The sequence below is a fragment of the Chiloscyllium plagiosum genome, chromosome 5 (assembly GCF_004010195.1).
Source record: "Chiloscyllium plagiosum isolate BGI_BamShark_2017 chromosome 5, ASM401019v2, whole genome shotgun sequence".
NCBI classification, from domain to species: Eukaryota; Metazoa; Chordata; class Chondrichthyes; order Orectolobiformes; family Hemiscylliidae; genus Chiloscyllium; species Chiloscyllium plagiosum.
In genome coordinates, this window is record NC_057714.1 from 82,907,384 (window position 1) to 82,935,264 (window position 27,881).

General features: G+C 41.8%; 1 protein-coding gene across 1 annotated transcript in view; it reads left to right on the plus strand.

The window, feature by feature from the left end:
* The window catches only part of LOC122550047 (myosin-IIIa-like), a 200,125-nt gene that overhangs the window by 19,622 nt on the left and 152,622 nt on the right, over nt 1-27,881 (plus strand). The window contains exons 6-8 of the mRNA XM_043690480.1: nt 3,178-3,331; nt 3,559-3,647; nt 19,272-19,401. Of these exons, the coding sequence (XP_043546415.1) occupies nt 3,178-3,331; nt 3,559-3,647; nt 19,272-19,401 (373 nt within the window). The remainder of the gene's footprint in view (nt 1-3,177; nt 3,332-3,558; nt 3,648-19,271; nt 19,402-27,881) is intronic.

Below are 27,881 nucleotides of genomic sequence, written 5' to 3' on the forward strand. Positions count from 1 at the left end.
CATCCAGTTGGCACTTTTGACTGAAGATTGTTGCGAATGCATCAGCTTATCTTTTGCACTGATATGCTGGGCTCCTCCATCATTGAGGATGGGATATCTGTAAGTTATGATTTAGTAAAAATGACTGTATCAGGTTGTTGCCTGACTAGTCTATGAGACAACTCTCCCAATTCCGGCACAAGCCCCCAGATGTTGGTAAGGAGGACTTTACATAGTCGACTAGGCTGTTTGTGTTTTTGCCGTTGTCTTTTCCAGTTTCAAGGTCGATGCCAGGTAGTCAGTTTGGTTTCATTTCTTTGTTGTGACTTTCTAGCAATTGATACAACTGAGTGGCTTGCCAGGCCATTTCAGAGGGCATTCAGAGTCAACCATATTGCTGTGTCTCTGGAGTCACATGTAGGCCAGACCAGGAAAGAATGGCAGATTTCCTTCTCTAAAGGACATTAGTGAACCAGATGAGTTTTTCCAACAATTGGAAATGGCTTTATGGTCATCAGTCAACCCTTAATTCCAGATTTTCTTTATTGAATTCAAATCCCACCATCTACCATGGCAGGATTAGAACCCAGTTCCCCAGTACGTTATTCTGGGTTTCTGCATTAATAGTCGAATGAGAATACCACTCGGCCATCGCCTCCCCTCTGTTGTGCAATGATGGTGGGGGAATGAATATTGAAGGTATTTGATTGGGATCCAATCACGTGAGCTGCTTTCTCCTGGATGGTGTCAAGTTTCTTGTGTGTTACTAGAGCTGTACTCATTCAGGTGAGCCGAGAGTATTCAATCAGACTGCTGACTTATCCCCTGGCAATGCCATTGAGGAGTCAGGAGGTGAGATACTTACAACATAATTCCCAGCCTCTGACCTGTTCTTGTTTAGTTCTTGGTTAACAGTGAATCCTCAGGATGCTGACCAATTCAGTGATGAAAATGCCATCAAACGTCGTGAGAGATGGTTGGATACTCTCTTGTTGGAGATGGTCATTGACTGGCATGTATAGGGCATGAATGTGACTTAGTATTGACAATAAAGGATATTCTATTCTATTCTATTTTGACTGAATGCAACATTGAGTCGAGAAGGCTGTCAAATGCCAAGAGAAATCATGAGATACTGTTCCCTAATGCTCTTTAGGGAAGGAAATCTGCCTCCTTACCTGGTCTAGCCTACGTGTGACTCCAGAGACACAGCAATATGGTTGGCTCCCAATGCCCTCTGAAATGGCCTGGCAAGTCACTCAGTTGTATCCATCGCTAGAAAGTCACAAAAAAGAATTGAAACCAGACTGACCACCTGGCATTGACTTTGGAATTGGAAAAGACAACGGCAACTTGTGTTGACCTTCATTGGAAAATGTAACATGCCACTGACAGAGAAGTCAGGAAGAGAGCAAAGTGATGATTTAAAATGACAAATGATACAAAGCTCAGGCTCATGTTTGTGGATTGAATGGAGATATTCCATAAAGTAGACACACCAACTTGTGTTTGCTCTCACCAGTGTAGAGGAGGCCACATCTTGCTTTCGTATTAGCTTGTTTCACTCATGTAAATCTAGATCACCTTAAACTATCATCCGATAGAAGATGCTCATGAAGCAGACTTTTAAAAGTTATATACGACTGACACTTTGAAATATCTTTAACTGTGATCTAGGCAAAGCTGACTTAATATATACTGTCAATCCAGAATCTCCCTGAAGCCAGCAAATATATCAAATGTGGTGGAAGCAGTTGAGAAAATAATAGTTAATGCAAAACTGGAGCAGTAATACGCTGCTCTATCTGATGTACACCTTCATAGATAGGATTATAAACATTGACTGACCTAATTAAGTAGTTTCTGATGCCCTTTTTATTGCAGTCAGAATACAGATGATAGTAAGGCCAGTTTTATTTGTGATGTTAATGTATTTGATTGAAGTTATCTGCTTTACAAGGTCAAGATTTCCCCGGGATTTTGAAAGGCCATTTTTCCTTTAAATCTTTACAGCATCAATCAATTGATACAAATTGTCGATGTATTAAAAGGGACCATAAAAATCTTTGGCAAGGTTGCATTCAGATGTTTACAAATACACAATGAAACTATGCACACTTTGTTGACACTCCCATCACATTTACAAATGATGTTACCATGACAAAGTGACAACATTCGGGGTAATTTTAACCACAAAAGCTGGTTGGTATGGATTTGTAGGATGCTAAAATCTTTAAAATCTCAAATTAGCCTTGAAAAACATCTGACTTTAACAGAGGCCAGATAAGGGGTAGTGGAATCAATCACCTCCCAAGAGGTATGTCGTTCATTAAAGTATTTAGTTTGTGTCAGATTTTATCTTGCTTCCAGCTTTAACACTTCCCAGGTGGGTGTCTGAACCTCAGAACACTCAATACCTAAAAGGAGACAGGCCCTACAGTGTGGAAGTCATGTATGTCCAGCATCACCTCCATGCTAAGTGGAGCAAAAGTCCTCTCCTCCATGAAAACAATCCTTGCCATTGGACCTTCCTCTCAATTGAAACGCAGACCCCCTAATATTTCCCCACAAACACCAACAATGCCCAACCACTGACCTTTCCTGTGTCACTGAACCCACATCTCTATGTCTGATCTTTCTCTGACCTCAAAATGTGTTGCTGGAAAAGCGCAGCAGGTCAGGCAGCATCCAAGGAACAGGAGAATCGACGTTTCGGGCATAAGCCTTTCTTCAGGAATTCCTGAAGAAGGGCTTATGCCCGAAACGTCGATTCTCCTGTTCCTTGGATGCTGCCTGACCTGCTGCGCTTTTCCAGCAACACATTTTCAGCTCTGATCTCCAGCATCTGCAGTCCTCACTTTCTCCTCCTTTTTCTGACCTCCACAGTCAGCATCCCCTCCTGACACTCCAAGCCACAATGGATGGACACCCATCCCTTGCAACATCTACACCAGAAGCATCAAATCTCCACCTCCTCCTTGTAAATTCACCCAAGCAGAGAGCAAGATCATTACTTCTCTGGTCCCTTGTCTTTCATACCAAGAGAATAAAACTTGTCAAATACTTTTTCATCAACTCCTGTGCCCCTTAAAACCTTGTTCTGTAAATCTGGCATAAGTCATTTATTTGGAGTGCTTGGCAGTGAGGAAAAGAATGAGATTAGATTGACATGTATTCTTTTCTGAAATTATATTCTAGAATGAATACCTGAATGAAAATGTAGATGCTCGTCTAGTTGAATATGAAGACAATCGACCATTGCTGGACATGTTTCTGCAGAAACCTGTGGGCCTTCTGTCACTGCTGGATGAAGAAAGTCGCTTTCCTCAAGCCACTGACCATACACTTGTAGGCAAGTTCTCATAAAGTAGAACACTCTGCAACTTGTAGGTAATAAAAAAGAAACACAGCTATTTTTTCTTACAGGAGACATCATTAAGATGGTGTGCTCATTTTGGCAAGTTTCAAGGTCATTTTATCACTGTGTCTCAGACACGCCTCATAGAGTCTAAATGTACTTTTGTTCTTAAGTTTCAAACAATCAAGCAATTACATTAACAAAATGCACTTTGTCAACAGGGAAGTTCGAAGACAATCTCAAGTCAAATTATTTCTGGAGACCAAAAACGGTTGACTTAAGCTTTGGAATTAATCATTATGCAGGAAAGGTGAGTGGCAGTCATACATCAAAAATATTCAATGATTACAGCTCAACACATAAATGGTGCAATTAATCAAACGATCATCATGAATGGCTGGTCAAGAGGGTTTTTGTAGAACACTGATAGTATCCCCACTTCTCAATCAGACAGTCGGGGTTTAAGTCCAATCTATTCCAGAGATATGGGTGGCATGGTGGCTCAATGGTTAGCACTGCTGCCTCACAGTTCCAGGGACCTGGGTTTGATTCCGTCCTGGGCTGACTGTGTGGAGTTTGCAGATTCCCTGTGTGGGTTTCCTCTGGGTGCTCTGGTTCCCTCCCAGGGTCCAAAGATGCGCAGGTTAGGTGGATTGGCCGCGCTAAATTGCCAAGTCTAGGTGGGTTAGTCACAGTAAATTCACGGATTGTTTGTGGGACGAATGCTCTTTGGAGTGTCGGTGGAGACTTGATGGGCCAAATGGTCTGTTTCCACGCTGTAGGGATTCTATGTGATGTACCATGTTAAAACAGGTTGATGAAAAATGTATTTTATATGGATAGCCATAGACATCACAACATCTCACCTCAGGATTGTTTCTTGCTGATTGCCATAGCTTTCTGCTCTTTCTTCCATACAAATCTTTCTGGCACAGACTCTCAGCCCTAGATATTTGTGTATGCCGATAGCATGAACATCCACATTGTGAGTCTCATGGTTCACCATTCCAGGACCTCAAACGTATTGTTGCTGAGCCAGTAAATTACATATTATTGCTGGTAGCTTCGTTGTGAAACAGGATTGATGATCAGCTATCTATGATGGCACTACGGTCTTTCATTGATATGGTGAAGGGGGAGCAGCTGGGATGGTAGACAACAACTAGAATGGAGGAAGCAATGTGGGTGGGGATTTCGTGGAGAGAGGTTGAGCAGTGAATAGTGGCAATCACGAGGCATGAATGATCAGAGATTGGAGGTCAGGGGTCCTTATGTTCTTTGTATTTGAAGAAGATCGCTCCAGCTGTTATTAGCTTAACATTTCAGTAAGTATTTTCCAAAAACTCACTTTGATGGCAATTACAATAAGGGCTACCTGTTGGGCTGCAGCCAGACCTAATTTTCTTATGTGCAACTCATGCTCGTTGCCAAACTAATCATCATCAGCTCCTCATTAGGCCTCCTGTTTGTATAACATATTTGTGAACAGGGTGATCACTTTTCGGTGGATGACACCTCTTAGTGGCAGAATATAGATGAGGAAGACAACAGACCCAAGGATAAACCCCGAGTGACCTTAGGAAGAAAGTCCATTGTTACAGATGTTCTAACTATCTATGTAATATAACATTGAGCCTGGTTTTTCCATTTGTTCGAGAGGAATGTATTGTTTTTAACCTACCAATTAAGTTCAAACAATCTAACTCTCAAATCTTCAGGTCTGGAAATAATCCCCAATGTGGAGATGAGCAGGGGCACTAATAGGGAAAGGGTTGTGGCCCCTGAAATCCCCATCCCTGCTCTTGTTATTGAGTATTCTGACCACTATCTCCCCACAAGCTCTACTCCATGATTCTCTTCAATCAATCTCTTCCAAGTCACTTACCTTCCTGTTCCTGCTGGCGTTGAATGCTGTCAGCTGCTTAGGCCTCTGATGCTGCTGCTCAGAATCACTAAGTAGAACATCACCTCCCAAGAACTGAGTGGCTGAAAAGCTCTCCCTCTAACTATATAGGAGCCCGATTGACGTTTTATCATGTTGTTTTATGCCACACGTTAAGTTTGAGTTGTCTACAGACTGATCAAGGAGAACTTCCTCTAGGCCTTGACTTCAAAGTAAGTCTATTTATTATTAATGATTATTAAATACTGCTATACATAGTAATCATACATTAAGGAAGGACAAATCTTCTTCTTTGTATGTCCCTGCCCCTCATGTAGTAGTCTGGTCTGGCGCAGAGATAAAGACAATTCTAATTCTGCCCACACTCTGGCATTTATAGTCAGTGATGTGCAGCTCTGTGACATCATCATGAGTTTGCTCCAGGGTCCAATTACCCTTCATAACATCTGTCCCCAAACCTTATTCCTGTCGTAAGCATCAATTATACATGCATCAAATGAGTTACTATAATTATTTTGTTCTACAAAATTCACTGTACATTTTTCCTTATCTTTCTTACCACCCCCAGGCTTTGACTTGATTAATTTCTGCCAATAATTGGGTTAGGAAAGCCTTTAACAAGGTATAGGAACATTTGAGATGAAGTTGATGATCTTGCATTTTCTCTGCTGGCTGCCTTAGATCAGAGATTCAATCGATCTTGCTGAATTTGCTTGCAGTGATGTAAATGCAGGAGCGTATTAGAATTACAAAATTTTTCTTCTACTTTATTAGTAACATTGGACACAATTGTCAGTTGCCCTAGGAAGGAATGAAGTATTCCATCCATACAATGTGGTTCTTTAAGTGAATCTTGTTCGCTTGCAGCATTGACACGTTCTTCAAGACTGGGCGCCAAGACATGAAAATACATGTTAGATTGGGAATGATTTGATTTACTGCACGATATGTTCTTCAGACTGCAGCACATCATCAAGAAATTACCTCTTTTGATGCAATGAGTTTTGTTTCCAGCTAGATTATAACCAGTGTATTTAAAATGGCTTTGTCTTTACTGAAATGGAGTTTTGGAACGGCACCCTGGAACAAGATATTGTAGCATAGGATTGCTTAAGATTTCATGCTGATGTTGTCACATAGAGTATATTGTTGTTCAAGTGAGATACTTGTCTCCTCTGGTCAGATGGGTAATTGTGCTTTATGTAGTCAGCAGTCTTTGTAGAATGTTCTATATTAAATGGAACTTTTGTTGTATTATGTTTCTTAAACAATATTCCAAACTTTGTATTTAGTGCTACTTAGACTGCTCATTTGAGAGTTAGATCCTTTTCTAATTGAGAAAGTTCAGTGACTGACTTAACTAAGTGACCAATGATAACTCTGTCACAAATTAACTCCTTTACCCATTTGAAAAACTGCATGGTTCAGTTATTATATCGAGGTTGTTAATTAATCTATCTACAGATTCTCCTGGAAGTCAATATCTGCTATTAAAGCATAAACCTGCTAGTGTCTCATTGGTCCTTGATGTGAAATATTGAGCAAAGGCCATTAGGAGGATATCAAACATAATGTTCTTCTCATTGATCTGTTGTCTGTGAAACACATGACCTGATATGCTTTTCATGTAATAGAGAAGTGTACGAACTTGTTCTGCACTTAATTTAGTGTATAGTGTTGAAGCATGCTGATCAAAATCTTAGGAACAGTGCTTTCCAGATCTACCAATTTGCTGATGCATGAGTCAAATGAAACAAATAACTTGGATTTTTCTGATGAGGAGATCGGTTCAGGCACATGTTGTTGCATCAATTATTGATAGGCATGTCAATTGTTGATTATCTTGTCGATGTGCACAGTGATATTAAAATTTTAATCTCTTTGTATGACATTTTGTTATAGAGTCATAGAGATGTACAGCATGGAAACTGACCCTTTGGTCCAACTTGTCCATGCCGATCAGATATCCTAAATTAATCTAGTCCTTCTTGCCAGCATTTGGCCCATATTCCTCTAAACTTTTCCTATTCATAAACGCATTCAGATACCTTTTAACTGTTGTAATTGTACCAGCCTCCATTATTTCCTCTGGCAGCTCATTCCATACACATACCATCCTCTGTCTGAAAATGTTGCCCCTTAGGTCCCGTTCAAATCTTTCCCCTCTTACCTTAAGCCTATGCCTTTTCAATTTGGACTCCCCCACCCCAGGGAAAAGATCTTGGCTATTCGCCCTATCCATGCCCTTCATTATTTTATAAATCTCTATAAGGTCACTCCTCAGTCTCTGACTCTCCAGGGAAAAAAGCCCCAATCTACTCAGCCCCTCCCTATAGTTCAAATCCTCCAACCCTGGCAACATCCTTGTAAACGTTTTCTTAACCCTTTCAAGTTTTGCAAAATCCTTCTTACAGCAGGGTTGTTGTTATTTTCTCTGTTAATTTTTATTGTTGCAATAATAAAAACAAGAGCTGTTGAAGTTTTTGCTCTCTTAAATGCTGTTTTCAAAGTAAAGCTCCATTTTCCGTTGCATATCGATGTCTTAAAGATATTCATTTTCCAAGATGGCTGAAATATTTACAAAGTTCTGTGGGTAAAAACTTTCTGAAAATATCTTCACTCAATAAGATTCAATTATTTTTAACTGCATCGAAGATACCTGCCATGATATCATTGGGGATATATTTTTTCTGAATCCAAGGTACTTTCAGCACTGATTTCAACACCAAAGGTTCAGATTTGTGCTCTTTTTTTATTTGATGTTTCACATTTTAATAAGGTGTAAGGTAAGCCATACGTCAAGTGGTGGGTAGGTTGTAGGAGGGGATTCTGAGGGATAGTACTTACATGCATTTGGAAAGGCAAGGGCTGATTAGAGATTGTCAGCATAGCTTTGTGCATGGGAAATCATGTCTCATTAACTTGATTGAGTTTTTTGAAGATGTGATTTAAAAAAATTAAAGGCAGAGGTAGACGTTGTCTGCCTAGACTTCAGCAAAATGTTTGATCAGATTCTGTGTGGTAGACTAGTTAGTAAGGTTAGATCACATAGGAACCAGGAGGAGCTAGCCAATCGAATACAAACTGGCTTGAAGGTAGGTGACGGGATGGTGGTGGAAGATTGCTTTTCAGACTGGAGGCCTCTGACCAGTGATGTGCGAGAAGCATCAGTGCTAGGTCTACTGCTTTTTGTCATTTATATAAATGGTTTGGATGTGATCATAGGGTGTATGGTTATTAGGTTTGCAGATGACACCAAAATAGGTGGTGTAGTGGACAGCGAAGAAGATTAACTCAGAATATAATGAGACCTTGATCGGATGGGCTAATGGGCCGAGGAGTGGTCAATGCAGTTTAATTTAGATAAATGTGAGGTTTTGCATTTTGGTAAGGCAAATCAGGACAGGACTTCGACAGTTAATGGTAGAGTCCTGGGGAGTGTTGCCGAAGAAAGAGACCTAGAAGTGCAGTTGCATAGTTCCTTGAAAGTGGAGTCGCAGGTAGACAGGGTGGTGAAGAAGGCATTTTGCATAATGACCTTCATTGGTCAGAGCATTGAGGAAGAGTTTGGATGTCATGTTGCAGCTGTATAGGACAATGGTGAAGCCACATTTGGAATACTGCATACCATTCTGATTGCTTTTCTGTGGTCAGGATGTTGTTAAATTTGAATGGATGCAGAAAAGATTGACAAGGATGTTGTCAGGACTGGAGCATTTGAGCTGTAAGGAGAGGCCAGGTAGGCTAGGAGCTTTTTCCCTCGTGTATCAGAGGCTGAGGAGTGACCTTATAGTGGTTTATAAAATCTTGAGGGGCTTGGATATGGTGAATATCCAAGGTCTAGGGTGACATAGATCTAAGGTAAGAGGGGAAATATTTGAAAAGGATCTGAGGGATAAATTTTTCATGCAGAGAGTGATGCATTTAAGGAACGAGCTGCCAGAGGAAGTAGTGGAGGTGGGGACAATTACACCATTTAAAAGGTATCTGAATGGTTACATGAATAGGAATGGTTTAGAGGGATATGGGCCAAATGCTGGCAAATAGGGTTAGGTCAGATTGATATTGGTATGTCTGGTCGACATGGATGAGTTGGACTGACACTCTGTGATTCTATGACTCTATTAAACAAAATTGCTAAAACTGCCTAATTGTTGAATATAATTTTGAATTTGTTGTTCAAACTTTCAAAATGACAAATATTTCACTAAAATCACTGTTAGGATTTTAATACTTCAAGCAGAAATAATAATTTTTATTGCTTTTTTTCTTTTTCTGATTGATTTTCTTCGAGTCTGTACCTGAAGAACTAAATTAACCTGCTTTTGTTAATTTGTCACTGAGGAGGTTGAAATTTGTTAATTTCACTGTTCGAAGTCTAAACTGTGGTTCATTGTCTCGGTTTTTTTGGATGTAATGAAAACCTTTTATATGTCCCTTCAGTCATGAGATTGAATCTGCTTTTTGTATCCAGTAATCGATCCCTTTTTTGCATACTTGATACAAATTTTCCCTCTTAGCTGCTAATGAGCTATTACAGCTCTTATTGTTTTCTTAAAGGAGTGTTTTTTCTATTACTGTCTGTCAAAGTTTTGAGACTTATAGTACTCTGGTAGTTTATTTGGAAGAGTGTCTATTCAAAGATGTTTCCTTTCAGCTTCCTGTTCAGCTCCAGAGCTTTGCTGACTTGTAGCTGGTCTTAAACCTTTACTCATTCTTTTTAATTTTTAAAAATTATTCTACTCTCTAAACAATGTTTGTTCTGTTTTTTTGACCTTCACTGCTGCAACATTTCCTGGTAGATCAGAGCTGCCAGCATCTTCCATCACATGGCTTGAAGCCACACCATGGGTTGGGTTCTTTACAGATTGGGTGAGGAGAAGGATATGTCAAGAACTCTCTTCAAGCTCCAATCTCAAAATAACACAATTTATTCAGGGCTGTTATACATGGTAATCCTAGATATCCCATGTTCTGACTTACTGTTACATTAGTTCAGGATTAATCTATCTTCATCATGTGTTCTTGTCCATAACGAAGTCTGGTTTGTTATAAGGATCTAGACTAGGCAAAAGTGAGGACTGCAGATGCTGGAGACCAGAATTTAGATCAGAGTGGTGCTGGAAAAGCACAGCAGGTCATTCAGCATCCGAGGAGCAGGAAAATCGACGTTTCGGGCAAAAGTCCTTCATCAGGATCTAGACTGTCTAACTCTGCCCAGACTATGGTATTAATACTCAGTAATATGAAGTACCATGACATCCTCATAAAATTATTCCAGGTTACATGTCAATTGGCACATGATTTGTGGGGTTTTTTGATGCTGGTGGTCACGAATAGAAGAATGTCCATTCTTACATTTCATCAAAAAAACTCTTGACCTAAATTGACAAATTAGCCAAATTGGCAGACACCTGGCAAATGAATTTCATTGCAAAGAAATATGAGTAATGCATTTTGATAGAAGAAACATGGAGAAACAATACAGGTTCAATAGTACAACTTTGAGGGGAATACAAGAGAGAGAGAGAGAGAGAGAGATCTTGGAGTTCATGTACATAATTCTCTGAAAGTTGCCAGGCAAGTTGAAACAATTATTAACGAGGAGAAAGTGAGGACTGCAGATGCTGGAGATCAGAGCTGAAAATGTGTTGCTGGAAAAGCGCAGCAGGTCAGGCAGCATCCAAGGAACAGTAGAATCGACGTTTCGGGCATAAGCCCTTCTTCAGGAATGGCTGAAGAAGGGCTTATGCCCGAAATGTCAATTCTCCTGTTCCTTGGATGCTGTCTGACCTGCTGCGCTTTTCCAGCAACACATTTTCAACAATTATTAACGAGGCTAGTAGGATCCTTGGGTTTATAAAAGTGGCATATAGTGGCATAAAAGCAAGGAAATGATGCTACATGTCTACAAACCATTGGTCAGACCACATTTAGAGTTCAGTCTTCAGTTTTGGTACCTTATGTAAGAAAAGACTTTAGAGCCCTGAAGAGAATGAAATGGAGATCTACTGGAATGATACCAAGAATGAGGGATTTTAGAATCAAGGAGAGTTTGGAGAAAATGGGCTTGTCCTACACAGAGCAGGTATAGGTGACCTTATTAAGGTGTTCAATTGAATTCAATATGAACAATTTTGACCGGGTAAAGAAGGTTATTCTGTTTCCGTGCATGGGTTTGTCTCTGACTAAGGAGTCACAATTTCAAGATTGTCAGCAAGAGAGCTAGGACTGAGATGAGCTAAAACTTCTTTACTCAGACAGTTGTCAGGATTTGGAATAGGCTGCCTTGGAGAGAGGTGGATGCAGATTCCATATGAGGTTTCAAATGAGAGCTGGGTATTTATTTGAAAGTGATACATTTTGAGGACTACAGAGATAGAGCTAGAGAATGGGACTACTGGGTAGCTCTTTCAAGAGCTAGAATACTCACAATGGGTTGATTGGCCTCCTGTGCTGCAAACGTCTATGATCCGAAATGTTCATTTCTGAGTGCGGAACCTGTAGTGATTAGAACCAGGGGGACCTCATTGACTATGAAGGTTTTGTTTGGAGTTGTTAACTTAGATCAATCAGCAAAGCCTTAGCTGACCAATATAACCAGGAGATTAGAATCTCCTCAGTTGAGGATTGACTCCGAGTTGGCGGGTCACTTGGCCAGTGTGTACTGTGCACTGGTAACAGGACCCGGCCTCTGTGCAGTTGTTTCAGAACCCCAGGAAATTCTCCAGTACTATGAAGAAACTTGTTCACTGGAATCCTTACACTAGTTAAACAGTCACAAACCCTTATGCTGCTTTCCACACAAACCAACCGAAGACTTTGACATATTTCACATATAGGCTTGTCAATCCCAGTCTGAAGGAGTACTCAAGGGGGAGGGTGAACAGCCAGTTGTCGTGATGCATATAGGCACAAATGATTTACATAAAAAATGGGGTGAGGTCCTACAAGCAGAATTTAGGGAGTTAGGAGCCAAGTTAAAAAGTAGGACCTCAGAGGTAGTAATCTCAGGATTGCTACCAGTGCCATGCGCCAGTCAGAGTAGGAATGATAGAATAAGCACAATGATGCATAGCTTGAGAGATGGTGCGGGAGGGATGGGTTCAGATTTTTGGGACATTGGGATCAGTTCTGGAGGAGGTGGAACTATTACAAATTGGACAGTCTCCACCTGGGCCGGACTGGAACCAAAGTCCTTGAGGGTAGTTTGCTAATGGTGTTGGGGACGGTTTAAACTAATGTGGCAGGGAGATGGGAACCAAATGAGGTTAGAGGACAGTAAGGAATCAGTAACTAAAACCTGTAAGGAACCAGATAATGAAGTCAGCATGACTAAGGGAAGAGGAGGCAGGGAGCAGATGCGGAATGCAAAGAGACTGGTGGTCTGAGGTGCATTTGTTTTAATGCAAGAAGTACGTTATTGCTATTACTGAGACTTGGTTGAGGGAAAGGCATGATTGGCAATTACATATCCCAGGATATCAATGTTTCAGGCAGGATAAAGAGGGAGGTAAAAGGGGTGGAGGAGTTGCATTACTGGTGAAAGAAGGTATCACAGCTGTGCTAAAGGAGGGCATTATGGAGGACTCAAGCAGTGAGGCAATATGGGCAGAGCTCAGAAATAGGAAGGGTGCAGTAACAATGTTGGGATTGTACTACAGACCTCCCAACAGCGAACTTGAGATAGAGGTGCAAATATGTAAACAGATCATGGGAACATGTAGGAGAAACAGGGTAGTGGTGATAGGAGATCTTAATTTTCCCAACATTGAGGGATTCACTTAGTGTTCGAGGTCAGGTTGGAGCAGAATTCGCAAGGAGCATCCAGGAGGGTTTTCTAGACTGATATTAAATAGTCCAACTCGGGAAGGGGCCATACTGGACCTGGTGTTAGGAAATGAGGAATTAAGAAGGCTAAAAGGGGTCATGAGATATCTTTAGCAAACAGGGTCAAGGAAAATTCCAAAGCCTTTTATTCATAGATAAGGAGGCGGCACAGTTGCTCAGTGGTTAGCACTGCTGTCTCACAGCACCAGGGACACGGGTTCAAATCCCGCCTCAGGCAACAGTCTGTGTGGAGTTTGCACATTCTCCCAGTGTCTGCGTGGGTTTCCTCCGGTGCACCAGTTTCCACCCACAGTCCAAAGATGTGCAGGTTAGGTGAATTGGCCATGCTAAATTACCCATAGTGTTAGGTGCAGAGGTAAATGTATGGGAATTGGTCTGGATCGGTTGCTCTTCGGAGGGTCGGTGTAGACTTGTTGGGCCGAAGGGCCTGTTTCCACACTGTAAGGAATCTAATCTAATCTAAGGAGCAAGTGGGTAATTGGAGAAAGGATTGGTCCACTCAAAGACAAAGGAGGAAGGATATGTGTGGAGTCAGAGAAAATGCGTGAGATTCTTAATGAGTTACTTTGCATCGGTATTCAACGAGGAGAGGGACATGACGGATATTGAGGTTAGTGATAGATCTTTGATTACTCTAGGTCAAGTCGGCATAAGGAGGGAGTAAGTTGTGGATATTCTAAAAGGCATTAAAGTTGACAAGTCCTCAGGTCTGGGTGGGTTACTGAGGGAGCGAGAGAGGAAATAGATGGGGCTATAACAGATTCCTTTGCGCATCCTTGAACATGGGTGAGGTCCCGGAGGACTGGAGAATTGCTAATGTTGTCCCTTAGTTTAAGAAGGGTACCAGGGATACTCCAGGTGATTATAGACCGGTGAGTCTGACATCAGTGGTGGTGAAGTTTCTGGAGAAGATACTGAGGAATAGGATCTATTCCCATTTGGAAGAAAATGGGCTAATCAGTAATGGGCAGCATGGTTTTGTGTGGGGAAGGTCATGTCTTATAAACCTAATAGAATTCTTTGAGGAGGTGACAATGTTGACTGATGGGGGAAAGGGCTGTATTTGTCATATCCATCAACTTTAGTAAGGCATTTGATAAGGTTCCCCATGATAGGCTGATGCAGAAGGTGAAGTCTTATGGGGTCCAGGGTGTTCTAGCTAGATGGATAGAGAACTGGCTGGGCAACAGGAGACAGGGAGTAGTAGTGGAAGGGAGTTTCTTAAAATGGAGACTTGTGACCACAGATCTGTGCTGGGTCCACTGTTGTTTGTGATATATAAAAATGATTTAGAGGAAGGTATTGGTTGCCTGATTAACAAGTTTGCAGATGACACCAAGACTGGTGGAGTAGCAGATAGTGAAGGGGTCTATCAGACAATATAGCAGAATATAGATGGATGGAGAGATGGGCAGAGAAATAGCAGAGGAGTTCAACCCGGGCAAATATGAGGTGACGCATTTTGGATGTTCCAAATCAAGAGCGAACTATACAGTAAATGGAAAAGTCCTGGGGAAAATTGACATACAGAGAGATCTGGGTATTTGGATCCATTGTTCCCTGAAGGTGACAATGCAGGTCAGTAAAGTGGTCAAAAAGACATATGGCATGCTTCCTTTCATTGGACAGGGTACTGAGTACAAGAGTTGGCAGGTCATGTTACAGTTGTATAGGACTATGGTTCGGCCACATTTGGAATACTGCATACAGTTCTGGTCGCCACATTACCAAAAGAAGGTGGATGCTTTGGAGAGGGTGCAGAGGATGTTGCCTGGTATGGAGAGTGCTTGCTATGAAAAGGGGTTGAACAGATTAAGATTAGTTTCATTAGAAAGACTGAGGTTGAGGGAGGACTTGATTGAGGTCTACAAAATCATGAGAGGTATAGACAGGGTGGATGGCAAGAAGCTTTTTCCCAGAGTGGGGGAGTCAATTACGAGGGTTCATGAGTTCAAAGTGAGAGGGGAAAGGTTTAGGGGAGATATGCATGGAAATTTCTTTACGCAGAGGTGGTGGGGGCATGGAAAGCGTTGCCAGCGGAAGTGATAGAGGCAGGAACAATAGCGTCATTTAAGATGTATCTCGACAAATACATGAATGGACAGGGCGCAAAGGGATACAGATCCTTCGAAAATAGGTGGCAGGTTTAGATAGAGGATCTGGATCGGCACAGACTTGGAGGGCCGAAGGGCCCGTGCCTGTGCTGTAATGTTCTTTGTTCTTTAACTCCAAGACAGGTTGTACAATTGGGTGCACTTTCCATTTTGGGTAAAGTTAGGTGGATAAACATCAAAATCCTAAAGGTCTTTGAAGGGGCTCTGTTGATTTGTGCATCACCTTCGCAAAAAATGGCTCTTTATACAATTGCAATACAATGAGGAATAACAATTAATAAGGAAATAAACACATTAAACCACAGATGGTGGTAATTTTCACAGCTGCTGAATCACTGATTGGTATCGGGATGTCTTCTTCCTCTGCTGTTCTGTGCCAGACTAACACATAATCTAAAAATATTTGCAACTCAGTGTACAATTTAGTCACCTTTTGCGACAAACCACAACATCACAGCAGAGTAGTGGGTTTGTTTCGTGAATAATTTGTGCATAACTGCTTTAGGTCAGTTTTATATTGGAAACTCAGTACGTGTGAATTTGCTCTATTATTTATATCGTCCTCAAGATATAGGTCCAAATTCTCCAGTGCATGCTTACTCAAGTGGCAGCAATTTCCTTTATTTACGTAAAATCCAGGTGCAGCACAACTTGGTAGCAAAATTTATGAGATGTCAGGAGTTTAAAAGTAAGTTTTTATTCCTACTTTCCCTAGTCTGTCAAATTTACTCTGGATATCAATAACCCAAGGTATACCCAATTGTTTTGTGAAGTAAGGTGCACTACAACATACTGCAACAATAATAATATATCACAAGTTTACCCATATAATGCTAGTGACCCACTTTATGTGGACATATTTTAGGATTAAGATTAGAGTGGTGCTGGAAAAGCATAGCAGGTCAGGCAGCATCTGATGAGCAGGAAAATCGACATTTCAGACAAAAGCCCTTCATCCAGATGAAGGGTTTTTGCGAACCGTCGATTTTCCTGCTCCTTGGATGCTGCCTGACCTGCAGTGCTTTTCCAGCACCACTCTAATCTTGACTCTAATCTCCAGAATCTGTGGTACCCACTTCTGCCTATATCTTAGGATCAGACAGAAACAGATAATCAGCCGGCTCCATCCTAACCTCCAGTCATATATCGGGTGTTTTCTGTTCCTGAGCTATCTAACTCTCTGAGGCACATGCTTTTAAACTCCTTCCCATGCAAGCAACCTGTGTGACCAATCGTTGACACTGTCCAGTCTTTAGCAATTGATCAATTGGCTACTGACAAACATCACAAGTCAATCACGTCTACTCTGGCCAGTAGACTTTTCACTCATTAGGACATCTGTATGTTTGTCCTGGAAAGAGATTTATTTCTTGGCTTTAACAAACCTTGGCCCCCAGGTCAGCCATTCACACCCAGCCAATTTCCTTGTGGGTCTTTTGTATTATCTAATCAACTGGATGATATTCACACAACACCATCCTGTGATCGACTACACTGTGTTTTGCTGGCAAATGGTTACCTGCTGAGTTACAATACCTGTTTAGAAAATACAGAAAGCACTTAAGGCACCATCTGACCAATTGACCTTTCAATAGGGCAAGCTTCACATGCTTTTTTTTCTCATTTTGGCTGACTCCACAAATTTAGGATTACTACTACAATGATGATTTTCTTAGCATGACTTTAAGTCTGTTACTATTGTCTGCTCTGTGTGAGGCCAACATGCTCTCAGTCTCAGGGCATTTGGAGATTTTCAGACTCCGTCCCTCTCTGCACTCAGCAGGATTAAGTAGCTGAAATAAGATTCCCAGTGGGCACACGCCTGTGCTTCAGAATTATGCAAAAGGAATAGCAAAACCAAAGGGGCGTGAGGCTTTGGCAGAACCAAGGTAGAAGATAATCACTCACTTACTGTTATCCTTCCTGGTCACACTGCATGTGTGTTCACACTAGGAAATTTGGGCACAAACATCAATTTTCAGCATGAATAGGATTGAGGGAATTCCAAGGAAATATCTCAGATGAGAAAGTGTGCATGGATTACACAATCATTGACAGGTTATAAGCATTGAATTTGAAGCTATATACATTTTTGTCCAAACAATATACATGCCTCTCAACCTTATCAGCATGAATACTTCTTAAGGGAATGGTTGCTCAGGGAACTTTTAAACATTATAATGAACTTCTGGTTCTTCAGGGTTTAAGGGTCTGAAAGGGTTTGTGCAGAGCACTGCATTAAGTACTGCCCAATATGATGATGATACGTGGATTCAGGCAAGAGAACAGCTTAGGATCTCGAGGGGTAAGGCCTAATATCAAGGTCTCCTTTATAGTCTCAGTATTAATGTCTGTCAAATTACTGTAACATGTGCCTAATTTCAACCATGCAATAAACTGCATCTTCTTTATGACCAGAAGCCCTGCTTTTTCAACTATTAGTTGGTTTTCCTCTGCCATACTAGACTAAGCAGACCCCTTAAATCACAACATTTAAAGATGAGCAACAGCTCACACAGCAGATGATCTAACTATTCATGCAATATAACCAGTGTTGGATGGTTTGAGCTATCGGGAGAGGCTCAATAGACTGGGGATATTTTCCCTGGAGCATTAGATGCTGACAGGTGACCTTATAGAAGTTTATAAAGTCCTGAGGGGCATGGATAGGGTGAACAGCCAAAGTCTTTTCCCCAGGGTAGGAGAGTCCAAAAATAGAGGACAGAGGTTTAAGGTGAGAGGGGAGAAATTTAGAAGGGACCCAAGGGGCAACGTTTTCACACAGTGCATGGATGGAACTAGCTGCCATAAGAAGTGGTGGAGGTTGGTACAATTACAACATTGAAAAAGCATCTGGATGGGTATATGAATAGGAAGGATTTAGAGGGATATGGGCCAAGTGCTGGCAAATGGGACTAGATTAACTTAGGATATCTGGTGGGCATAGACAAGTTGGAGTAAAGGGTCTATTTCCATGCTGTACATGCCTCTGACTATAATAGGCAATGATGTGACGATGACTGCTTAGGAAAATTGTAGATTTTGAAAGAACAGGAGGAGCAGAAGTAAGGCATTCAATCCCGCAGCCCATTCCACTACCACTTATTAGATCATAGACTCATAGAATCCGTACAATGTGGAAACAGCCCATTTGGCCCAACAAGACCACATTAACCCTCAGAGTAACCCACTTAGACCCATTCTCCTATCCTATTACTTTACATTTATCCTTGACTAATGTACCTAATCTACACATCCCTGAACACTATGGGCAATTTAGCATGGCCAATTCACCTAACCTGCACATCTTTGGATTGTGAGAGGAAACCATTACAAGTTATTTCTCAACTCCAGCTGTTAGATGTTTAATGTTCTAACATTTCTGTTTATTCATCAAATATTGGCCAATAAAGATCAGAAATCACTTTGCACGATGACAGTTAATTTTCCAATCATTTTAATTATACTTCAATCACTTAACCATAAACCAATCTAATTATAACTTTAAACCTAAATCTAACTTTAAACTTGAGCTTAATCCTAGCCCTCAATCTAAGACCACCCGTAGCATGGGGTAAATTTGTATCACTGTTATTATAGGATCATTTGTTCTGAAAATGAAGGGAAAAGCTATCTGAAAGAAATGGGCAATTGCACTGCATTTTCTATGTTTGTTAGTTGGTGCTTCTGACCAATTCTCAGGGACATTACCATGTACTGTACTTACGCAGTTTCAGAACCAATCCACTGATTGTGCCATTGTTCCCCTTACAAAAATGTAATTATGTACATTGTATACGCCTACTTATAGCAAACATCACTGCTTCGTGAGTAAGTTCATCTATAATCTGGAAACAAATGATAGCTATTATCTGTTAAATGTCTTTATCCTCAAGTGAGTCATCATTCACATAAAGCATGAAAAGTAAATGATTCTACACTGAAAGTTCTTTAACAAAATCCCTAGAAGTGAAACTTTGTTACCTACTAGGTCTCTTCTACCAAATAATTTGTTCTTATTTGTGATAATGATGACCTAATTGTTGCTTTCTCTTTAATATTGCAGGTTCTTTACAATGCCAGTGGCTTTCTAGCAAAGAATCGAGACACTTTGCCAGCAGATATAGTCCTGTTGTTGAAATCATCTGACAATAAAATTACCAGGCAGGTTGTAACACACCCACTAACAAAATCAGGTAGGATTACCCAGACTTGCTTAACAATTGCCAAAAACTGAGATTGTTTTTCACTGAAACATGCAAGTTTCAGTGAAACAGCCATTATAGACAATAGACAATAGGTGCAGAAGTAGGCCATTCTGCCCTTCGAGCCTGCACCACCATTCATTATGATCATGGCTGATCATCCTCAATCAGTATCCTGTTCCTGTCTTATTTCCATAAACCTTGATTCCACTATCCTTGAGAGCTCTATCCAATTCTTTTTTAAACAAATCTAGAGACTGGGCCTCCACTGCCTTCTGGGGCAGAGCATTCCACACACCCACCACTCTCTGGGTGAAGAGGTTTCTCCTCATCTCTGTCCTAAATGGCCTACCCCTTATTTTTAAGCTGTGTCCTCTGGTTCGGGACTCACCCACCAACGGAAACATGTTTCCTGCCTCCAGAGTGTCCAATCCTTTAATAATTTTAAATGTCTCAATCAGATCCCCTCTAAGTCTTCTAAACTCAAGGGTATACAAGCCCAGTCGCTCCAATCTTTCAACATATTCCTCAAATTTGGAGACCAGAACTGCACACAATATTCCAGGTGCAGTCTCACCAGGGCCCTGTACAGCTGCAGAAGAACCTCTTTGCTTCTATACTCAATCCCTCTTGTTATGAAGGCCAGCATGCTCTTTGCTTTCTTCACTACCTGCTGTACCTGCATGCTTGCCTTCATTGACTGGTGTACAAGAACAGCCAGATCTCTTTGTACTGCCCCTTTACCTAAATTGACTCCATTTAGGTAGTAATCTGCATTCCTGTTCTTGCCACGAAAGTGGATAACCATACATTTATCCACATTAAACTGCATCTCCCATGCATCTGTCCACTCACCTAACCTGTCCAGATCACCCTGTGATCTCCTAACATCCTCCTCGCATTTCACCCTGCCACCCAGCTTAGTATCATTTGCTAATGTTACTATTAATACCATCTTCTATATCATTAATATATATTGTAAAAAGCTGCGGCCCCAGCATTGATCCCTGCGGTACCCTACTGGTCACTGCCTGCCATTCCGAAAGGGAGCTGTTTATTACTACTCTTTGTTTCCTGTCAGCCAACCAATTTTCAACCAATTTGCCCCCAATACCATGTGCCCTAATTTTGCTCACTAACCTCCTATGTGGGACTTTATCAAAGGCTTTCTGAAAGTCCAGGTACACTACAGCCACTGGATCTCCCTCATTCATCTTCAGAGTTACATCCTCAAAAAATTCCAGAAGATTAGTCAAGCATGATTTCCCCTTCATAAATCCATGCTGACTCTGACCTATCCTGTGCTGAAAAATGTGTTGCTGGAAAAGCACAGCAGGTCAGGCAGCATCCAAGGAGCAGGAGAATCGACGTTTCAGGCATAAGCCTTCTTCAGGAATCTGACCTATCCTGTTACTGCTATTCAAATGTGTCGTAATTTCATCCTTTATAATTGACTCCAGCATCTTTCCCACCACTGAGGTCAGGCTAACTGGTCTATAATTTCCTGCTTTCTCTCTCGCTCCTTTCTTAAAAAGTGGTACAACATTAGCCACTCTCCAATCTGCAAGAACTGATCCTGAATCTATCGAACTCTGGAAAATAATCACCAACGCATCCACGATTTCTAGAGCCACCTACTTTAGTCCCCTGGGATGTAGACCATCAGGGCCCGGGGACTTATCAGCCTTCAGACTTAACAATCTCTCCAACACCAATTCCTGGCAAATATAAATTCCCTTCAGTTCAGGTCCTTCAGCCACTGTTACCTCTGGGAAATTGCTTGTGTCTTCCCCAGTGAACACAGATCTGAAGTACCAATTATAAACATGGTGCATGGAAAATTTTTGAGCGGCATGGTGGCTCCGTGGCTAGCACTGCTGCCTCATAGCGCCATTGACCCAGGTTCAATCCCACCCTCGGGTGACTATGTGGAGGTTGCACATTCTCCCCGTGTCTGTGTGGCTTCTGCCAGTGCTCCGGTTTCTACCTACAGTCCAAAGATGTGCAGGTTAGGTGGATTGGCCATGTAATTGGAAGGGATGTGCAAGCTGTGTAGATTATGGGCATTATGAGGATCGATCTGGGTGAGATGGTGTTTGGAGGGTCAGTGCAGGATTCAATGAGCTGAATGGCCTCTTTTCCATGCTGTCAGGCTTCTACAATTTTGATTCATTGTCAATTCTTCACCTTCAAGTTCCAACTTATCATACTACTGATGAATTGGCAAACTAAAGTTTGGTCCATGTAGCTTGATTGTGTTCAATGCTATCTTCAATCTGATGTTTGCTTGTGTTGAAGAAGGGACCAAGTCAAAATGTTGACCTTCATTTTCTCATTCCTGATGCTAACTGATCCACCACAGAAATAGGAATTAAAAATAATATCAAAATTTCATAAGAGTATTGCTTAAAAACAAATGATTTCATGGTGAATTGTTTAACCTTAAGTTAATGAAAATTAACACTGCAACATAATTGAAGCAGTGCTACGTGCTTTGGAAAAAATTCAGGATCCAACTCAACTGTTCCTGTTTCCTGCACACTGTCAGATCAATAGTTCTCAAATGGTGTCAGCTGAAAGACCCTGCTTCAGGTAGATGATTAATCAAAGACCCTCCCATTTAAATGATCACATATAACACTATAAGCAATGTTTCATTTAAGAATTGTAGGTACACATTTGCAAAGTACTTTGAACATCCTATGCATTGGTATAAATCCAGTACACATATCTGATAGTGCAACCAGGGGGCAGTATTGTACATATCTGATAGAGCAAGCAGGGGGCAGGATTGTATATTTAAGGAAAACAGCAAATACATCGAGGGCCGAAGGGCCTGTACTGCGCTGTAATGATTTAAAACAATCTGGAGAGTACAGAAAAGGATACAGCTGTTTATAAAATAGAACCAAACATGGAAAAATGGAAGCTTGTGTTGGAGGAAAATTGGGACTGAGAGAGTGTGAATCTAAAATTGGGGGAGCAGATGAAGAGGAGGAGTCTACAATGGAGGTATGGTGGGAACGAAAGAAAGGCAGACTGTGATTGGAGGAGCAGCAGAACTGAGCAAAAAAGAATCTGTGATTGGAGGAACAGCAGGACGGGGAGAGAGGGGTCCTGCAATTGGAAGAGCAGCAGGACTGGGAACAGTGAGCTTGAGCGGGATAGTGGGGCACCAGTGTGCCCTTTGGTAAAAAGCATGTGGTGAGAAGGGCAAGAGACAAGGAGTGAAAGCTAGCCTTACTCGCCTGGAGAGACTGTTTAAAATGTTGAGAATCTTAAATTCCTCAGACAAAGTTTGTAGCAGGTGCCGTGTTCCAGGTATTATTGGGAGTTCATTTCAGAAATCTCCAGATCAGAAATTTCAGGAAATGGGAAAATTTCCTCAGTAGCCAGTGAACCTGTGAAAGGAGTGGAGAGGGGGAGCTAGAGGTTGGGACCAATACAATGTCTGATTGCCCCCCCTTGGATTATTTTTATTTGTACATAGCATGTGGGCATTTCTGGCATAGCCAGCATTTAATGCTCATCCCTAATTGCCCTTGAGAATGTGTTGGCAAGCTGTATGTGTACACTCCCAATGCTGTTAGGGAGGGACTTTCAGAAGCCAATTTGGAGTGTCATTTGCAGGGGAGCTTCAAATGGATGGTATTTCCATGCATCTGCTACCCTTGTCCTTCGAGATGGTTGAGGGCTTGGCTTTGGAAGTTGCAGTTATTTGATGCTACGTGAGTTAATGCAATGCGTCTCATAGACAGTATGCACTGCTGCCACTGTGCAAATCATGCAGGCTGCTTTGTCCTGAAGAGCTGCAATGATGCAAGCAATTAATTCATCTTGTGCAGACCGCTGTCTTGTAGATGACACACAAGCTTTGAGCAGATAGGAAGTGAGCTACTTGTTGCAGAATTCCCAGCCTTTGACCTACGTTTGCAGGCACAGTCTTTATATAGCTGGTTCAGGTTCAGTTTCTGGTCAATGATCATCCCCAGGATGTTGTTAATTGGGGATTCAGTGATGGTAATGCCATTGAACATTGTGGGGTGATATAAAATTCTGTCCTGTGGAGATTACCATTGCCAAACATTGTATGGTGTGCATGTTACTTGCCATTTATCAGGTCAGCCTGGATACATTTCAGACCCTGCCGCAATTTGGACACAGACTCCTTCAATATGTGAGGAGTTATGAATGATACTAGATTTTGTGCAATCCTCAGTGAGCATTCTTGTCTCTGACCTCATGATGGAGTGAAGTCACTGATGAAACAGTTGAAGATGATTGATCCTAGGAGACTTCCCTGAGGAACTCCTACAGGGATGTTCTGGAGCAAATGAATGGATCTATAAGATTGTTTTATGATCTATGACCAGTACATTCTTTGAGTGGTTTTCATACTTTGTCTATTTTCCTGAAGGTCTGAGCCCTCGTAGCCAGAAATGAAACTTAATCGTCCATGGTCAGCATGTCATTCTTGTAGCAGGGGTCCTACAGGCAATATGGAAATTGAGTTTGGGGCTAAGGGGAGAGTGATAGTAACCCACTCTGTGGCTGCCTGCAGGGTGCTTAGCAGCATGTAATGGAGATTGACTAATTGCTTGGCTTCAGGTTGTCCCCTCCATATAAAGCATGGTCACCTGCCCCAGGAACAGTCAGCAGCAGTAATGCTGGGAATAGTGACCACTGCTGGAGATACACATGGAGGAACAGTGCATGATAGCCTTGCCACCCTCCCAAACAGGTCTGGGGAAGTGCCATGTTGCAGGTAATTGATAAGATATGGTGGCACTTTTTGGGGGCAGCATTGTGCAGAGGGAGCACCCTCAATGGGTTAAAAAGTAGGAAAACCATCCCACCATCTAAGGTCACAGGAAAGGTCCACCTGCCATTAATAAAATGTAAGCAGCAATACTTAAAATCACTACCACAGTAGCTCAATTTGCCTCGGAGTATGCCTTTATGGTGTGGGAGAATAGGCATTCTGCCAATCCCCTTCCCTGACTATTTTATAGCCTTCGCCACCCTGGCCTCACATCGCAGGTTAAAATGTGTAAGGAGAGGGGGAATGAAACAATGTGAGGAGGCAGAGAACACACAGAATGGGTTGTCTGAGAGTCCTGAAAGTGGACGGAATGCAGTTCCCTAGCGATTTGAAATCCATCTAAATTAGAAATGAGAATCATAAATGTAATTAGTAAATGTAGATGCAGAAGTACAGGATTTGTGGGAAGAGTCACTTCAGGGCAATGTTCTGAATTGTCAACATTGTTTCTGTTTACAGACGCTATCCTCCTGATCCACTGAGACTTTCCAGCTTCTTTTCTTTCTTTTAAAATTTAAGGTTTCCATCCTCCACAGTAATTTGAGCTTTAATTTACACATCTACCCAATGTTTAAGGTTTGCAGGTATCTAGTTGGCTGAGTATTAATGATCTGAACCACATAATGAATGGGTTAGGTTGCAGCCTCGCAACAGGCTTCTTCATAAATTGTAACTATTTTGGTGGAAATCATTTTGTAATACACATGCACTGTGAAAGGAAAGAGCTGACATTGGTTCCATCAACATTTATAACTCCAGCTGTGTCTTGCGCTGTCAATCAACTTATACCAGAACTACATATATCGTGGGTTCTTTTATGTAATGCTATTCTATTCAGCTTCTGAAGTTATTCTGAAGTTATTCTCAATAACTTTTAAATTGTAGACTGGCTGGCTATGGATTACCCACATAATAGGTTATGTTCACACCTCATTAGCTGCTGTTTCTATACAGGTGACTGGGGAAATGAGCAATTAGCTCCAGAAACTAATGAGATAATCAATATCTATTCAAAGAGGTTACAATTCAAAGACTTCTTGATCATTTTCGATGTATTGGTTCTTCTTCCTCATTTTTCTAAAGTCTTCCATTGCCTATTTGATATTGTCCACCCCCAGAGATTGCTGGGGATCTGGAAGGTATTGCCTGGGAGGGTAGTTGAGGCAGGTAGCCTCGCAACCTTTAAAAGTATTTGGATGAGTACTTGAAATGTCATAATATTCAAGGCTATGGGCCTAATGCTGGAAGATAAGACTAATAGATGTAGTGTGGCTTTGGCGGTACAACCTTGATGGGCCAAATGGCCTCTTCTATACTGTATCATTCAATGATTTATATCCCATTATGACCTGAATCACACCAGATTTGAACAGACCATTCCACTTGCTTAGGCAATGAATAGCCATTCATAGAATCCTCACAGCACAAAGGGAAACCATTTGGCCCATCGAGTCTGCACCACAGAGCATTCCACCCAGACCCACCCCTACTCCCATCCCTGTACTCTGTATTTTTCATGGCTAATCCATTCAACCTGCACATCCTTGATCACTACAGTACAATTTAGCATGGTCAATCCACTTAACCTGCACAAGTTTGGACTGTGGTTGGAAACAGGAACCCCTGGAGGAAAACCATGCAGACACAGGGAGATTGTGCAAACTCCACACAGACAGACACCCAAAGCTGAAATCAAAACCAGGTCCATGATGCAGTGAGGCAACAGTGCTAACCACTGAGCCACCGTGCTGCCCCATTCACCTTCACGCAATCATTACATCCCTGGATTACCCAAGGAAGTGCCAGGCTTGCAGGGTAGGATTTAATCGAGGTAGCAGGAGTACCTGTGACTGAAAGCTGGGGGAGGGGCCTTTAGAAGCATCTTGGCAGCAGCATGCAGTTCAGTGACTGAGGCAGGCTACACCTAATATGGATAGGGACTCATCTTAAAGGAACTGCCGGCCTAACAAAGGCAGCCAGCCTAATAAAACAGAATGCAGACCATTGTTCCGGAAATATACTCTGACCTTGTTCTTGTTAAAAAGCATGTTCTTCAAATAGTAACCAACAACCAAATTCCTCTATTTTGAAATCTAAGTACTGAAGGAGGTGGCTCTAGAAGTCGCGGACACATTGATAGGACAAACAGGAAGACAGCTAACAATCCGCATACATGAACATCAACTAGCCACGAAACGACACGACCAGCTATCCTTAGTAGCCACACACGCAGACAACAAGCAACATGAATTCGACTGGGACAACACTACCATCCTAGCCAGGGGACGAAACGTTTGCAACAAAAACTTCCAGCTCGGCGAACAGAACCACAACAACGAGCACCAGAACTACAAATCTTCGCACAAACTTTGAACACATTGATAATCATTTTCCAATGTTCTGCAGATTAAGGATCAGTTCCTGTGGATTGGAGGGTGGCTAATGTTGTCCCACTTTTCAAGAAAGGAGGGAGAAAGAAAACAGGAATTAGTCTACCTGGACTTTCAGAAAGCCTTTGATAAAGTCCCACATAGGAGATTAGTGAGCAAAATTAGGGCAAAATACTGACTTGGTATTGGGGGCAAAATACTGACTTGGTTTGAAAATTGGCTGGCTGACAGGGAGCAAAGATTAGTGATAAATGGGTCCCTTTCAGAATGGCAGGCGGTGACCAGTGGGATACCACAAGGTTCAGTGCTGGGACCGCAGCTGTTTACAACATACATTAATGATATAGATGAAGGTATTAAAAGTAATAATAACAAATTTGCTGATGACACAAAGCTGGGTGGCAGGGTGAAATGTGAGGAGAATGTTATGAGAATATAGGGTGACTTGGACAGGCTAGGTGAGTGATGGATGCATGGCAGATGCAGTTTAATGTGGATAAATGTGTGGTTATCCACTTAGGTGGCAAGAACAGGAAGGCAGATTACTATCTAAATGGAGTCAAGTTAGGCAAAGGGAAAGTACAACAAGATCTAGGTGTTCTTGTACATCAATCAATGAAAGCAAGCATGTAGGTACAGCAGGCAGTGAAGAAAGCTAATAGCATGCTGGTCTTCACTAACAAGAGGAATTGAGTATAGGAGCAAAGAGGTCCTTCTGCAGCTGTACAGGACCCTGGTGAGACCGCACCTGGAATGTTGTGTGCAGTTTTGGTCTCCAAATTTGAGGAGGGACATTCTGGCTATTGAGGCATAGAACATAGAACATAGAACATAGAAAAGAGGAATTGAGTATAGGAGCAAAGAGGTCCTTCTGCAGCTGTACAGGACCCTGGTGAGACCGCACCTGGAATGTTGTGTGCAGTTTTGGTCTCCAAATTTGAGGAGGGACATTCTGGCTATTGAGGCATAGAACATAGAACATAGAACATAGAAGAATACAGCGCAATACAGGCCCTTTGGCCCTCGATGTTGCACCGATCCAAGCCCACCTAACCTACACTAGCCCACTATCCTCCATATGCCTATCCAATGCCCGCTTAAATGCCCATAATGAGGGAGAGTCCACCACTGCTACTGGCAGGGCAGTCCATGAACTCACGACTCGCTGAGTAAAGAACATACCCGTACCATCTGTCCTATACCTACCCCCCCCCCCTTAATTTAAAGCTATGCCCCCTCATAATAGCTGACTCCATACG